This window comes from Triticum dicoccoides, chromosome 5B (genome assembly GCF_002162155.2).
Source record: "Triticum dicoccoides isolate Atlit2015 ecotype Zavitan chromosome 5B, WEW_v2.0, whole genome shotgun sequence".
In the NCBI taxonomy this organism is placed as follows: domain Eukaryota; kingdom Viridiplantae; phylum Streptophyta; class Magnoliopsida; order Poales; family Poaceae; genus Triticum; species Triticum dicoccoides.
The window spans coordinates 127,868,981-127,883,908 of NC_041389.1; the positions used below are offsets into that span (position 1 = coordinate 127,868,981).

The following is a 14,928-nucleotide window of genomic DNA, read 5'->3' on the forward strand; positions in this document are numbered from 1 at the left end:
TTCATGTATGAAAGAACTAGAAATAAAACTGGTACACCGGGTCGTTATTTCATGTACTATAGAAGCATTTGGACCTCCTGTCCCTCTGTTGATGTCGTTGATCGCCTCCTGGCAATCTGAAGCCGCACAAATCTCCCGGGTCGCGAGGTCATCTGCTAATGCCAAGGCTTCTCGGCATGCATATGTCTCCAGAAATAGAGGATCATTGATTCCCCGATAAACCACCGCTGATGACCCTAGATAGAGGCATGTCTGATCCCGACACATGGCTGCGACTGCTCCGCCATGATGAGATCTAGCAACATCACCGTCAACGTTAACCTTCACGAAACCCCCCGGGGGTGGAAGCCACCTTCTGACCTGCGGCCGCAGAGCAGAGCTGGTCTCCTGGCTAGTACCGCTAGATTGTATCAGGCCTAATTAACTCGGCAATGAAATTGTTGACAAAAGACACTGTATGTTGGGGGCTCTGGAAAATCGATTCATAAATTACCTTTCTTCTCGCGTACCACACCGACCAGAGTGTGACGACCAACTTGGTGAAGTTTGCTTGATCCAACTTGTCATTTAACTCGAACAACCAGAGCCTCGCATTTGGTTCCACAAACTCTGCCATTTGAGCTACAAGCTCGTCATCTAACAGAGCCCACACACACCGCGATGTTGTGCAAGATAGGAGGGCATGCCTCCATGAGTCCTCACAGCCACACAGTGGGCAAACATCACGATCAGCCATATTCCTCCTCTTCAAAATGTCCAGAGTTGGTAAGGAGTGATGCGCTAACCTCCACAGAAAGATCCTGATTTTGGACGGGATTTTTAGCTTCCACAGAGAGCACCAAGACTTCTCGTCCCTTGCAGTGTTGGAAGATCTGCTCCCTCCTTCTAACCACTCCTCTCTCTGCAGCTTCGTTTTCAGCAAAAACTTGTATGCTGAGCTGACGCTGAAAACACCTTTCCTGTCAGGATACCAAGCCCAAAAGTCATCTATATTTGCTGTACAAATAGGAATACTCATAATAGCATTCGCGTCAATAGGCAAGAACACCGAACGAATCCGAGTTTCATTGCAAGCGGCTGACGCTGGCAGAAGTAACTCCGACACATACTGTGGTGGATTTACCACAGGAGAAGTGATCGGGCGCGGAGTCATCTCCTTTGGTATCCAGTTATGAGTCCATATATTCGTGCCCTCACCATTGCCGATCCGTCGAATTAAGCCTTGCTTCAGTAGGTCGTGCCCTTCCAAAATTGCCCGCCAAACTTGTGACGGCCGTGAACCCAGGCCCGCTTCTAGAATGGTGTTGTCTGGGTAATATGAAGCCTTCAAAATTCTTGCACTCAAACTATCTGGTTCTTGCAAAAGTCTCCATGCTTGTCTTGATAACAACGCCAAGTTGAAAAGCTCAAGATCTCTGAAACCTAGACCGCCCAAGTGTTTCGGTCTGGTCATCACGTCCCATGATACCCATGCAGGCTTGCGTTGTCCTTGTTTGCAACCCCACCAGAACTTCTTAATAATTGTTTTTATATGATCACACAAACCCCTCGGAAGTTTGAAACACGACATAGAGAAAACTGGAATGGCCTGGGGATGTTGGAGTGATCTTCACAACAAGTACTCCTCAACTAGTGATTTCGCGGAACTATATTCCGGGCATTATTACATGGGCTTTATGGGATGGTCACTAAGCCACGGAATATAATCCCTAAAAAAAAACTAAGCCACGGAATAAGCCCAACCCAATAGCGAACAGGCCCATGGGCAAGTACCAGCCAGAGATATCCTTTGCACGTAGCAGTCGCTCCCACACCGCTCCAGAGGTCGCCGCCGCCGCCGCCGCTTCCCCGCCGTCGGCCGCTACGAGAACCCCAGGTACACTAGCGCCCTTAAGCATTGTGTCACCGAACCCTCTCCCTGAATCCCGCGGGTACTCTCCACCACTCCCCACTCCCATCTACTGGATCGCTGTGGAGTGAACCTACCGGAATGGTTGGAAACCTAGAGGTTGATCCGACTGATCTCGCCAGGTTTGATCCGACGACCGAGCTCAATGCCTCCTCCGAGCAACTGCACCTCCCTCCGGCAACGGCGACGGCGACAGCCTCGTCTCCTTTCTCCTCCTCCGGCTACTCTCCACGCCGACGCGCTCACGGCCGTCTCTCGCCAACGAGCTAGCTGCCCCCACACCTGCGAAGGCTAGCCGAGTGACCTCCTGCTTGCCTGGTTTCTCGATTCCCTCTCCGCTGCTGGGGACGGGAGCATCTTGTCCCCACCGGCTGCAGTTCTTCCTTAGCAATGCGAATGTTTAGTTGACCATCACCTTGTTAAGCAGCCACGAGTAAGGCGACCCACCATTTCCCCGTGGATGAACTTTGTGCATAGATGTATCTTTGCTAAACCTTGGCAGGGTAGGTAGGCCACCATACATCATCACAGCCCATTTAGCAAGCTTTGATGGTTCCGGAGTCGGGTTCAACTAATCATTATATTCACAAGGCAACCGAGTTGTCCACAGATCTGTTGTAGCTGTTGTAGGTTCAATTTCCAAACCCTCTTGATGGCAATTGATCTGCAGCTTTGCATCTTGGGGGACAACTTCTGAGAAAAACCATCACTAATCATGACACAAACTGGTTGCATCCAAACCCTTGTCAATGACCTAACTTTGTGTGATAGCAATGTTTTTAAGGCGTCGGTATAAATACAAAGTTAGGTTGTAAGCGTTATAATGTTATGAAGGGGGCCGGTCGCCATAAAACGCGTTACGCCATAAAAACATTGCTTGTCATATATTACTGATTCCTGAAACAGTCAGAGCAAGTTGCTGCATCTATGTGCACTGAATTGCTTTCCTCAAACAGCTAGCCCATTTGGCAAGCTTTGATGGCTCCGCATTCTAGTTCAACCAAGTTGTCCACAGATCTGTTGTACATGTGTAGGTCCAGTTTCCGAATCCTCTTTCTTGATGGCAATTGATCTGCAGCTCTGCATCTTGGGGGTCAACTTCTGAGAAAACCATTGCCAATCATGGCACAAACTGGTTGCATCCAAACCCTTGTCATATTTTACTGATTCCTGAAACAGCTAGAGCCAATTGCTGCATCTATGTGCACTGAATTGCTTTCCTCAAACAGCTAGAGCCAAATACTTCATCCATGTGCATTGAATTGCTATATATTCCGATTTTATCCTAGAGTTATTTATACATGTAGCCACAATGATCTAAACTCTAATGCATTTACATGATTCAATTGCCACTTGCTTTATGTGCGTGGGCACTGCAGTCCGCCTGTAACTTAGCCCCTGGAGCCACTGAGCCTAGCACTCCCAGTTCCTTAGGATTTAACATGAGTAGTCTGCATAATACGAGTATTTAACAAAAAACTACCACAATTCATCAAACCGTGCCCATAGGCTACCACTTTACAAATTTGTGCCAAAAACTACCACTTTTTTCCTAATCTTTAACTAAAAACTACCACATCGATTTAAAGACTGATTAGCCAAAAATTAAACATGATTAGCGCAGCCAGCCGGAGCTAGCTAGCTCACGACGGACGTAGCCGGAGCTAGCTAGCTAGCTCACGCGCTTGCTGCGGCCGGCCGAAGCTGCTAGTTCACGACGGGGACGCAGCCAGAGCTAGCTAGCTGGCTAGCTCACGCACGCACTGCGGCGGCCGGAGCTAGCTATCTATGTGCGACCGCCGCTTGCTGCTGCTGCTACTTGCCGTCGCTCCCGCTTGCCCCGCAGCTGCTGCTTGCTTCCGCCACCGCCGTTGCTCCCGCTTGCCGCCGCCGCCGCTGCCGCATGCCTCTGCTTGCCGCTGCCGCCGCCGCTGACGAGCTCACCGGCCGGGACCTGACTGCTTTTTATTTTATTTTACAGGCACCCGATCGCTTTTAAAAAAATTGTAGGGACCTGATTGCATTTGTAAAGTGGACCTAAGTGCGTTTAAAATGGACGAAACGGTCGATTTACAGACATGGTAGTTTTTAGGAAAAATTAGTAAAAAAGTGGTAGTTTACGGTATAAATTTGTAAAGTGGTAGTCTGTGGGCACGGTTTCACGAATTGTGGTAGTTTTTCGTTAAACACTCGCATAATACCATGGATACATAACAATATGTGAAGTCTGATCACAGCTTTCTCACAGAGTAGAGGTTATACCAGTTCCTGTTTTTCCTCAGCATTAGTTCTTGCCAAGTAGAAGTTCTCGCCAATTAGGTCTCTTTCTTTTCTTATTATGCCTTTATTTTCCTGACACTGTCTTGCTTGTGTGACTTTATGTTTCTTCCCCCTCTGGATATACTGAAGAATTTAACAGCGTACTGCAATTAGTTGTCCAAACATTATGTTTTGTTTTGATCTTTTTCCCAATATTTCTGATAACTTTCTGCCTGGAATTTCCCCCCCTTCCCACTTGTTGCCCAAATAACGACAGGGATTTCCCCTGGTTGAGGAGATCTCCCCCATGCTGGGAGAGGGTTCTCCTCCCTGATAACCAAAGAAGCCCCAAACAACCCACCCTCTCTTTTCGATTCTCCATGAAATGACTGGATCAGTAGTTCATAATTACTGGTGAATTTGCAGTGTCCACAGTTTAGTAGAAATTGCTTGTAAAAGAAAGGCATCTTCTTGAACGGGTGTTCACAAGGCCTTGTAGTTTTGCGCTTTGTCTCTTGGGTAGCAGCCCAAGGCCCAAATGATTTTATAGATGTGCTATGTTGGTCAATGAAGGGGTACTTCAGGCCTGTTTATTGTTGCTTTGGGAAGCTGGTACTTTCATGCAGTCTCTTACTGCTTGGACCATGGTCCTTGGTGTGATTGTAAGGTTGTATCACATTTTTGGATATGGTTTTGTTCCCTTGTTTCTTTTAAGTTGTTGATATATAGCTTTTGTGTGCATACTGGTATTTTGTATTAATACTCTTTTCTGTGGTAGTATGTTGTACTGGTGTGTGTGCCTTAAACCTTTTTGTAATCAAAAACATTGTCTGGCCTGTTGTTCCTTAATTGCTGTAGGCGAATAATAAATGTTTGAGATTTACATGTTTAAGTAACTGACTTTCTTGTTGATTGACCATTTCAGAGTAAAGGAAGATGCCTTCACTTCAGAAAGCTTTACCTCCAGAACTTGCCGATAACGCGCTTAGAGTAAGGATCCTATCACACCTTTCTAATAGACAAATTACCCCCATCATGACCTGTACATGGTGATGGTAATGAGTAGTAAGTTCTGAAATTTCATCTCTGTAGTCGGAGTAGCTCTATCAGTTAAGTGTACCCTTTTAGCTTCAGCTTTTGCAAATCATGTCTAGTACTCTCGTGCACCTAGTTCTTCATCATCATCAAAATTGGTCACACAAAATAATAAATAGATGATGGCATTTGAGGAGAAAATGTTATCGGTACTTATAAGCTCTTTTTGTTATGCTGTAGTTATACCGCGAATGCTTAAGGAGGGCTAAGTTCATCGGTAGTCAGGTAAGTGTACTTTCGTTTGAACCATCTTATTATCTTGAAGTGCATAATATTTCTTAGCACATACTCAGCGTGCTCTGTTCTCCTCAAGTATCTTTAACCTGAGAGTGTTCCAGGAGAACTAACAGTCTGGTCGCTCCATTGTCAGTTCCTGTGTGACTTAAGCATCTTTACATAGATTTTGAATTACTTCACCTTGTTTTTTTTTAATGAAAACTGCTCCAAGGAACAACGTTCTTTGGTGGCATAATAACATGTATAAGAGGGCTGATGTTCGTAAAATATGTTGCACCTGGAATATGCAAATTGTGTTTATTCATTTACAAGATTACAAGATGGAAAACCAGCTCCACAGTAGAATAAAAGGCCATCACAAATTAGAACTAATAAGTACTCCCTCCGTCCGAAAATACTTGTCATCAAAATGGATAAAAAGGGATGTATCTAGAACTAATATACATCTAGATACATCACCTTTTATTCATTTTGATGACAAGTATTTCTGGACGGAGGGAGTACTATTTACCTTTGATGTTATGGCATATTTGTGTAACTTTATGAAGGTGCATGTTTGACTGAGTTGTTGTATTTTATGACCCAGCAACATAATACAGGGCTTCTTGTTTCCATGGTGAGGCAACAGTTCAAGAAAAACATGCATGAAACTGATCCAGAGAAGATACAGAAAATGAAGGATGAGTAAGTTACTGCTCCGTGGGCACCTTCAATTTTTGGCTGTCTTACCTTTTTATTCTCGTTGGAACATACATTCTAAAATTATATCTTGCTATGCAGTGCGGCACGGGGCCTTATCAATCACATAATATATGAATCCGAGAAGATGACGGGACGTAAATTCTCAGGTTAAGAAAGTTGAAAGTAGACTTTTGGCATATGCTGTACGAGTTGAACAGCGACTTGATCCTATGGCTGTTGAATTATTTTTCTCCTCCGACACAAGGACCATCTAATGCTTTTCTTTGTTGTTGACTTAATAAAGCAGTGTTTTTTCATCAGTTGCATTTCACTGTGCTTCTGGATGTAATTGACCCACACATGCCAAGCGTTAGCTGTTTTGTTAAGGTGTAAATCTTCAGCAATTTCAAGTGCTCCAATCTGTGTGAAAACGCATGTGTTGCTTGAATTTTCTTCTTCTCATGATGTATTGAGGCAGTTTCAACATGTTCACTGGTTCCATTTCCATGGAGCTGAATTGTTCACAAGTTTGCAAAACTGGAAATATCCGTGGCCGTCTTTTTTCTCTGTTTTTTTAGACGATTTTGAACTTTGCAATCACTTGAAGCTTCCAAGGCTATTTGTGGATCTCACTGGATTGTCTGCAGTATTAAACAGTCTACACAACTAAAGAGCTCATGCCTATGAAATGCCAGATTATAACACCGAAGATTGCCGTTGCCTTCAGTTTATTCTCTCATGAAACTGTTTTTAGGTGAGCCTGAAGAGTGCGCTCTTACCAAGCTCTACTGATACCATCGGTCTTTCTCAGTAAAAAGCAAGAGAATCACTCTTACCAAGAAGCTTGACTTACTGGGGCAATAGAATGCATCCTAATTATTCATGGTCACATCTGTAGATCCTGGATGATGCATCTGCCCCTCTGCACCTAACATGCATGGATATGATATCTCAGCGTTCAACTGAAGCAGCTACAACTCTATGGGTGGTATTTTGTCACATTGCTCTCTGGAATCCGGAAAAGCGCGACAAAACGGATGGCGCTGCGTCAAAGAGATGAGAGAGGGGTGTAGGAAAGGAACTGATGAGGAGGATGAGTTCAGGGAGCTGGGGCCAATTCTAGAATTCCCTGCACTGCAGGGTGTGAAACACAACTTACTGTCTGCAGGTCAAATGATGGGGAAGCAACACCCATGCCTGACAAAAGGTTGTCATCCAGACATCACCAATGGACCTCAAGGATGGATACCCTTCAGCCTTCATCTTCCGCCGTGCCGACGAACTCCAGCCGCTCCTTTCCGGCACAGGTTCATCACCTGTAAGGTCCATCTGATCACTAGCCCTAGCTCACGGGTTGTCGAGGGAATCATCGGTTCAGGAAAAGGGCGACGGCGACCATGATTGTTGACAATTGGGGGGGGGGGTCGTCTAGCCCAGCGGAATGACAATGCAGCAGCAGCTCCTATGAGCCTATGACCTGGACTGCATACAGATGAACTCTCTGGTGGCTATGGTACCTCTGGTTTCAGCAGGTCAATGCTCCATGACCAGTGCAATGCAATGTCTTCTAAAGTTGGAATCATGGCTGCAGTTGAAAGAGGAGTGCCAGCCCAGTAGCTTTCTGCCTACTGCTGCCTGCAGGCATGTGTTGGAGTTGAAAGAGCTGCTGCTTGAATTCCCTCCTGATCTTGGCATCTTTCCCTCTATAGCAAATATGGACAAGTACAGTTAAGGCACTGTTCAGCAGCTGTACCCGGTAGTTGGCTTGGCAACAACACTACCACACCACAGATCATACCTTCCTTCCTACCATGTCCTGCAGTTCTGGTGCCTGTACCAGCAAGTTACTGGTGAAATCAGCATGGCCTGCTCTACCAATAGGCTCAGATTGTCAGACAAGTGGTATCTCCCTGTGCAATCTTCTTTCTGTCCAACTCAGTCATGCCTCAACTTATCTTGTTTTCCGCATGCGTGTCGACGCAAAGGGTATTGGCTAGGCTATAAACATTGCACTATTGCTCAACTCTCAACTTTCAGTTCATTGAATTTGACGCGATTTGCGTTTCGAACGGGCCACTTCGGAAGAACTTTTGCATTCTGAATTAAGCTGGTATTCAGCACCCAGTTGAAGCATGGGACTCAAGGCACGCGAGAAGCATGTATACACCGACCGCATCGTTGTCGCAATTCAAGTAACATGTTCATCCATCAACTACATCTCATTCAATAGCTTGATCTGTTAGATCAGAGATATTTATTGTTAAAGCTTGAGCCTGTCATTGTTCACCATTTTAACCAACAAAAATTGTGCACTACTCAGAAGGGAATAGGCTCAGTTAAGTATCACATTCAACTGGTAATAGTACACATGCACATCGCTCAACTTAAGCTCAACAAAGGTGCAAGCAGAAATGATGCTCATCACTCACCAATTTGGTGCAAAAATCAAAGAATAATATGAACAATTTGCAGTTATGTAGAAAAGTGAGACTCAAAAAAGTTTCAAAGTAGACGCTATAATATCTTCTACTCATTCAGAGATTACACACAGGAGGCTACAGATAGATACACATTAGCCTATTTTCATACTTCATCAGTAGGCATCATATAGGGGCCTCATACTTCATCACTGGCCATCATATAGTGGCATCATACCGTGCATAAGTAGACATCTTATATTAGCACTGATGCTTAAATTATCGATATAATTTACTTCCAGTAGCTCCATAGCTTATATGAGCGATGCAGCATTATTGCTTCATTTTGGTGTTGAGCCTTCACCCAGCTTGGATGGTCGGGCCTCACCCGTCCGTGGACTGTCTCGTCCCCCTAGAGGGCTGCGTTCATGCCTCAGCTTGGCGACGCGAGGGCTGTAGGCCTTCTCAGAGATACAAGGACTGCGGATGCCTTTCAGTTCCGTGACAGGAGTGCCACCTGAGCTGGTGATCTTCGGACTATTCAGGCGTTTGATCTCACCGCGGCTTCTGGTGACCATGTCGTCAAGGATCTCTGCGCTTTGGGTGCGTCCCAGTGCCACATCAATATCTTGCTGCAATTTTTACACCATTCAGTGTCAAGCTAGTGTAACAGGATTAAAATTCTTCTAGCCGTCGTCAGCTAAACGTTGGAAAATGGCATGATGACAAACAAGGCTGCCTGTCAGGACAGATCAAGAGTTTATGGACTCACCGCAGCAAGGTTGAACGGTATAGCCGGTGACTCCTCATACTCCGCTGCGTCCAGGTCATTGAGATGTGCACCTTTGAAGAGCTTTGGGAGGATATACTGCCTGACTGGAACCAGGAGCATGATCATGAGGGGGAAGAGAACCCCAGCTATTGGGATCCATGTGATCCCAAAGCAAACAAGCAGATATGTGGTCTGGAAGAGTGTGAACATGGCTATCGTCTTGAATGGCACGGTCTCGACAAATGTTGTATGGTACTCCTCCAGTACCCTGCAAAGATTGGTAAATGGTAACCATTTAAGTCTCACACGGGGGCTGCTGATGACTAGACTACAAACAATTTTACATATTTTATATAATGATATGATTTATTGTTTCCACCAGATTACGCATCTGTGAATACACATATGTGCAGTAGAATGTTCAGATTTCCTGACTTCAGAGTAATGAAACTAGTGAAACTTACTTGTATCTTCTGCTAGGAGCAGTGAAGAGCAGCAAAATTCGTTCCCAGAACTGGTTACCAGGCAAGCTCTCAATCGCCATGAACGCAAAATACCCCCACAGCACTGCTGTAGGGATCTTCTTCAGTAACGGCATGGCGGCCACGCAGCCCCCAACCATCACAGCCTGTAGAAAGTTGCTCAACCTTTGCTCCTTGACCTCCATAGGCAGCAGATCATCAATCTCCTTTTCTATGTCAAAGATTGTCTCGTCAACCGGTGCATCGAAGTTACCCATGCTTGATGCTAACTGGACAGTGGAGTCCTTGAGCTCGTTTAAGCCCTACATTTTGTGAAGATGGCACTGCAATATCAGATACATGTACTAGACTGTTTTTATATATGATACTGCGATCAATTAATTTCAATCAGATCAGATCTGTGCGTACTTTGACGGACTGTTGTTGGTGGATCAGCGGTGTCTGAATCTGATGATAAGCATCCTGCATGTTGTTGTACAGTTGGCTCAAGCTCGCGTTCTGGCGCATGCTTTGCCGTGCCGTGGCCACTAGTCGATTACGGAGTATCTGTGGAGAAATGTTTTGTCATTTGAATGGAAGTGTCAAGTATTGATCAAATATCAGAAGTTCAGAATATTCCTCATATCCTACCTGATGCTTTAGAGTAGCCAAGCTCTTTGTATGCATCGGCGACTGTGGAATGACGCCATTGGATGGAGGGATACCAATTAGGCCACACATCAGTGTCTGTTCAAGAAATTACATTGAAATAAGATAAACATATACCAAATGTTGAAGTTACTAGCCAGAGTTATACTCATCTGGACATACCAGGAAGCCTAGGAGAAGCAAATCATAGTGGAAAGATGGAGGCTTCCTCAAATTAAATTCCGCCTGCTGAGCGAGCTGGGATGCCACGCTGTGGTCGAAGTAATACAGGACAGCAATCATTGTTGCAGGCATGAAGGCACCAATGATGTACATGACTGGCACTTGGAGCATATCCTGCTCAATGGTATTGGAAACATTTGATGAGCTCTGATGGTTCACATGAAGAAACTTGAATGTTTCAGAAGTCTGGTTGAGTTTTTGTAGTAGTACCTTGATGACTGTCCAGTTGTCATATGCACCAGGGGACCATGGATTAGGGCTGAAAAGGCGCCGCGGGATCCCTTTCGGCACACTGTCATGTGGTATGTAAGAAACTCCTGTCCACACCAGCACCATCAGTGGAACGCCGTAGTCGGCGATGAAGCCACGCAGCCAACCTAGGTACGGTAAAAGCATCACAAGGAATACAGAGTTGGGTTAACTGAAGTGCATAACAGTCGTAGGAAGCAAAGAAAGTGGAGGAGATTTGAGGCAATAAAATTCTCATAGCATCTGCAGAACCAGTTACAATTTACAGATAGATATACCTGCCCCATAGCGCCAGGATCGCGCTTTCCTGCTCCGCAGCGCGGTGAGAAGAAGGCCAAATGACAACACGATAGCAAACATTCCGTTGGCAAACCTCCATGATGGAACAAACTGTAGTGCTTTTATGTTCTCCCTCTCAGGAACGCCGAACTCGTCAACAAGTCCCTGCAACCAACCCAGGTATGTGAGCCACACTTGCAACCGTCTATTAAATACAGAGAGCTCAGTTTGCACATTTATCTCAGATAAACATTTTTATGTTCTGTTACTGACCATTTATGTCAAACAAACATTTTTTATTTGAACACTTCCATTGTTTAGAATTTAGGCCAAAGCATATTCGAGATTTAGGACAAGGAAACGTTTGGTTGGAGCAATGGCCAAACAGCAAAATCACTGAATGTGCAATTTGGGGGCATCCCCATTAGCCTCCATGTGCTTTTCAGCTTGTGCACATGTCATTAGGCTTTCCCACTAGTTGGCAGATAGTGCTTGACTACAGTAGTGCACAACTCTAAGAAGGGCACTTTGTGTTTTGAATCAAATTCATACCACATTCACCTCAAAGAAACCAAACCAACATCAACAAAATGTCTTGATAACTTTCTGCATCATCACATGATGTCAAGGCCAAATAAGCAAGGACACCAAAAAAGGCCCTGGTGGTGTACCTACCTTGATAGCCTGCTGCATGAAGAGCATGGCGATGAGCAGCCCGAACAGCTCGCCGGCTATGCGGGTGAACCGGTTTATGATGGAGCACGCGCCCAGTACCGCCAGCAAGAACAGCAAGAGGGCAGTCCACACGCAGACCCTGCACACACACACATCCATCAATGGTTTCAAAGCCATTTTTTTTTATAAAAAAAACCTGCAATTGGACCAACCCACAACAGTAATCATCTGCATCAATGCAACAGGGATGACTTACCAACCGGCCCAGGCGAGGAAGAGGTTGGGACCGAGGTCGGCCCTGTCCTTGGCAAAGCTGAACATGAATGTGTACATGATGACCGTGGGCTCGGCCACGCCCAGGATCAGCAGGGGCTGCCCTCCCACAATGGAGTGGATTATGCCACACAGGGCGGTGGATGCCAATGTCTGCACTGCTGTGAGGACCCCATCTGCACCAACCATTAGAGCCCCCTTAGTAAGTAAGGAAGCTTCTCTGGCCAGTCACTCAAATGGACTGAAAGTCTGAAACTAACACCAAAACAGAACTCAAACACACACACAAAAAAGGAAGCAGCAAATTTGGCTCCTCCATTACCGGTGCTCCTCTCCAATTGCTCCCCGAACGATATCACGGGTATCGCGGAGGCGAAGAAGATGTAGGTGGTCGGCGCCAGGATCCTGAAACACACATGGGACGCAGCAGCTTCATCATTCCAAGATCTTGTGCACAATGCCAGGCAAAGACGAGCAGTTTCTCAAGCAGATGCGTGCATACCTGATACCGGCACTGAAGCCTCCGGTCCAGTCCTGCTTGTAGCAGGCGAGGCGCCCGCGGACGTCGTTCTTGATGCCTCGGAGGGGCACGAAGCTCTCCTCCATTTCCTCGGAACCCGACAAGGGATTCACCTGCCCTGAGAAACACGAAGGAATCGGAGAGCGTATTCAGATGGCCACAAGGTGTGAAATGAGACCCAGATTACATCTTGCAGCAGACCGGACCGGGAGAAACGCTACGAGCTGGCGAGCTCGCTCTGCATTTAGCGCGGATCCCTGGAGGAAGCTAAGGGGCCAAGGCTACAAGCTCAAGAAGAGCGTAGGTGGCAGAGGGAGCAGCACTGGTGAGGAAGCGAGCGAGCGAGGGAGGGAGGGAGGGCGGGATTTGAGGAGGAGAAGCTCTCGGAAGGTACTGGAGCTGCGAGATAGAGGACGGCTATATAGACAGGCGGGGCAGTGGAGAGTCAGCAGGCATTACTGTCTGGTACTACTAAACCAATTTCCTGTCACAATGGAAGATTATCGACGGGATCAAGGGGAAAAATGGCAAATTTGACAAATTTGACCTATAAACGAAATTAAATCACATAATGAACTATCCCTGAAACTATTTCACGCGGCTGACCCGTGGCGCCTAGCTCTCAGGCGCTGCACTAGTGCAACGCCTAGGAGCTAGGCGCTACACTGTATAGTGTGGCGCCTAGCTCTCAGGCGCTGCACACGACTTAGTAATTTTCTAATCACACGTGTGCGACACTGGCGGTGTAGCGCCTATCTGCGAGGCGTTGCACAATGTAGTGTGGCGCCTTCGTGTCGGGCGTCACACAAAAAGGTCAGCCGCGTAAAATAGTTTCACGGATAGTTCATTCTGTGATTTGATTCCGTCTATAGGTCAAGTTTGTCAAATTTGCCGGAAAAGATATGCTAGTCCTAAATCCTATCCTGTCCTCTCCTGTCCTCTCCTCTTGACGGTAGAGCCTGACTGTTGCTCCCTCTAATTAGATTGCAAATGCGATTCGTTCTTAGGACTTGTGTTGGTCAAATGTTCTTGAGTTTGACTACCACCACGGGAAAACAAGTTACCAAGACGAAAACATGGAATTGATTTTGCCTGAACGATTATTGACATGTGCTCTGGGTGGGTCTCATTTATACTACGTATTCACTGGCTCTGGCGCTGGAAGGCCAGAGTGAGTGCCAGTCCAGCTCTAGCTGTCCGTCTGGCCGAAGGAAGGAGCCAAGCAGCTTCCTCTAATCAATTAAGAATTACTCCCTCCGTTCCGAATTACTTGTCTTGGATTTGTCTAGATACGGATGTATCTAGTAGATACATCCGTATCTAGACAAATCCAAGACAAGTAATTCGGAGATACATCCGTATCTAGACAAATCCAAGACAAGTAATTCGGAACGGAGGGAGTATTTTTCTAGGTTTTCATTTTTTCTGTTAAGTTGATCTTTTTATACTGGATTTAAGGTAGAAAGGCAGCAAATTTTGGGAGAATGTCCATGTACGTTTGTATCTTTTTCCTCTTGTATGCAGGTGCAGGAAATACTACTCAGCTCTGGCTAAATATGTACTCCAGTATATAACTGCCTGAGAAGTGAGAACACAACGGAAACCACTGCAAACTAGTATGAAGCTTTTCAACAAATGCTAATCATTGTGAAACTGTAGCTTTCAGCAGTAACCTTTTTCACCTTTTTTTTCAATCTCATAAGTTATTGCTTTTCTTTTCTTATCTGTAGAAAAGCTTATTTCTAATACGTAAGATTGATTGACACTTGACCAAGGGACAAAGCCAATTTATATGCATCATAAAGGGAAAACATGGTTCCTTAACTGTCCGCTGTTAGGGAGAAGTGAGGCCTCTCCACGAATAAACGCCGATAACACCCCGGTGGACGGGTTCAACAACCTGAACTCCTGCCACTGAGCTAGCGCTCAGTTCTCATAGTTTACATCCGTAACTGTGAACTGTAATTAATTTATGGAAGCAGCAGGCCAACAGCTGTTCTGTAACTGCAACAAAACCCGGGCGCTAACTATTTTTACATACTCGTCCGTAAAGAAATATAATAGATCATTGAAGGGAGTATTACATTACAGCACAGTGTGAGTTACGACCATGTGACCCCACCATCCAGAACTCAACAAATATAAAAGGGGGACTAGTATGATTGTAATATTATTCTGAACCTACAATCAACTGCTTGATCAGTCACAAA

The 14,928-nt window shown here is 45.7% G+C and overlaps 2 protein-coding genes across 4 annotated transcripts; one reads left to right on the plus strand and one right to left on the minus strand.

Moving 5' to 3' along the window:
- Window positions 1-1,747: 1,747 nt before the first annotated feature.
- LOC119307777 lies at window positions 1,748-6,667 on the plus strand. Of its 2 annotated transcripts, none has more exons than XM_037583859.1 (5): window positions 1,748-1,876; window positions 5,094-5,158; window positions 5,444-5,488; window positions 6,087-6,184; window positions 6,281-6,667. In XM_037583859.1, the coding sequence occupies exons 2-5, from the start codon at window positions 5,105-5,107 to the stop codon at window positions 6,351-6,353; spliced, it is 270 nt and encodes an 89-aa protein (XP_037439756.1). In that variant the 5' UTR covers window positions 1,748-1,876; window positions 5,094-5,104; the 3' UTR covers window positions 6,354-6,667. The 2 variants fall into 2 exon arrangements, with proteins under 2 accessions (XP_037439756.1, XP_037439757.1); XM_037583860.1 differs by lacking the exon at window positions 1,748-1,876 and adding an exon at window positions 4,205-4,228.
- Window positions 6,668-8,629: 1,962 nt separating this feature from the next.
- LOC119307778 (probable boron transporter 2) lies at window positions 8,630-13,101 on the minus strand. Of its 2 annotated transcripts, XM_037583862.1 has the most exons (13): window positions 12,925-13,101; window positions 12,701-12,836; window positions 12,521-12,603; window positions 12,182-12,374; window positions 11,926-12,064; window positions 11,250-11,415; window positions 10,933-11,099; window positions 10,663-10,836; window positions 10,483-10,578; window positions 10,261-10,398; window positions 9,835-10,154; window positions 9,371-9,638; window positions 8,630-9,230 (listed from the first exon to the last, which is right to left on the minus strand). In XM_037583862.1, exons 2-13 carry the CDS (start codon window positions 12,802-12,804, stop codon window positions 8,940-8,942), a joined length of 2,139 nt encoding a protein of 712 aa, XP_037439759.1. In that variant the 5' UTR covers window positions 12,805-12,836; window positions 12,925-13,101; the 3' UTR covers window positions 8,630-8,939. The 2 variants fall into 2 exon arrangements, with proteins under 2 accessions (XP_037439759.1, XP_037439758.1); XM_037583861.1 differs by having other exon boundaries at window positions 12,701-13,101.
- Window positions 13,102-14,928: the final 1,827 nt, after the last annotated feature.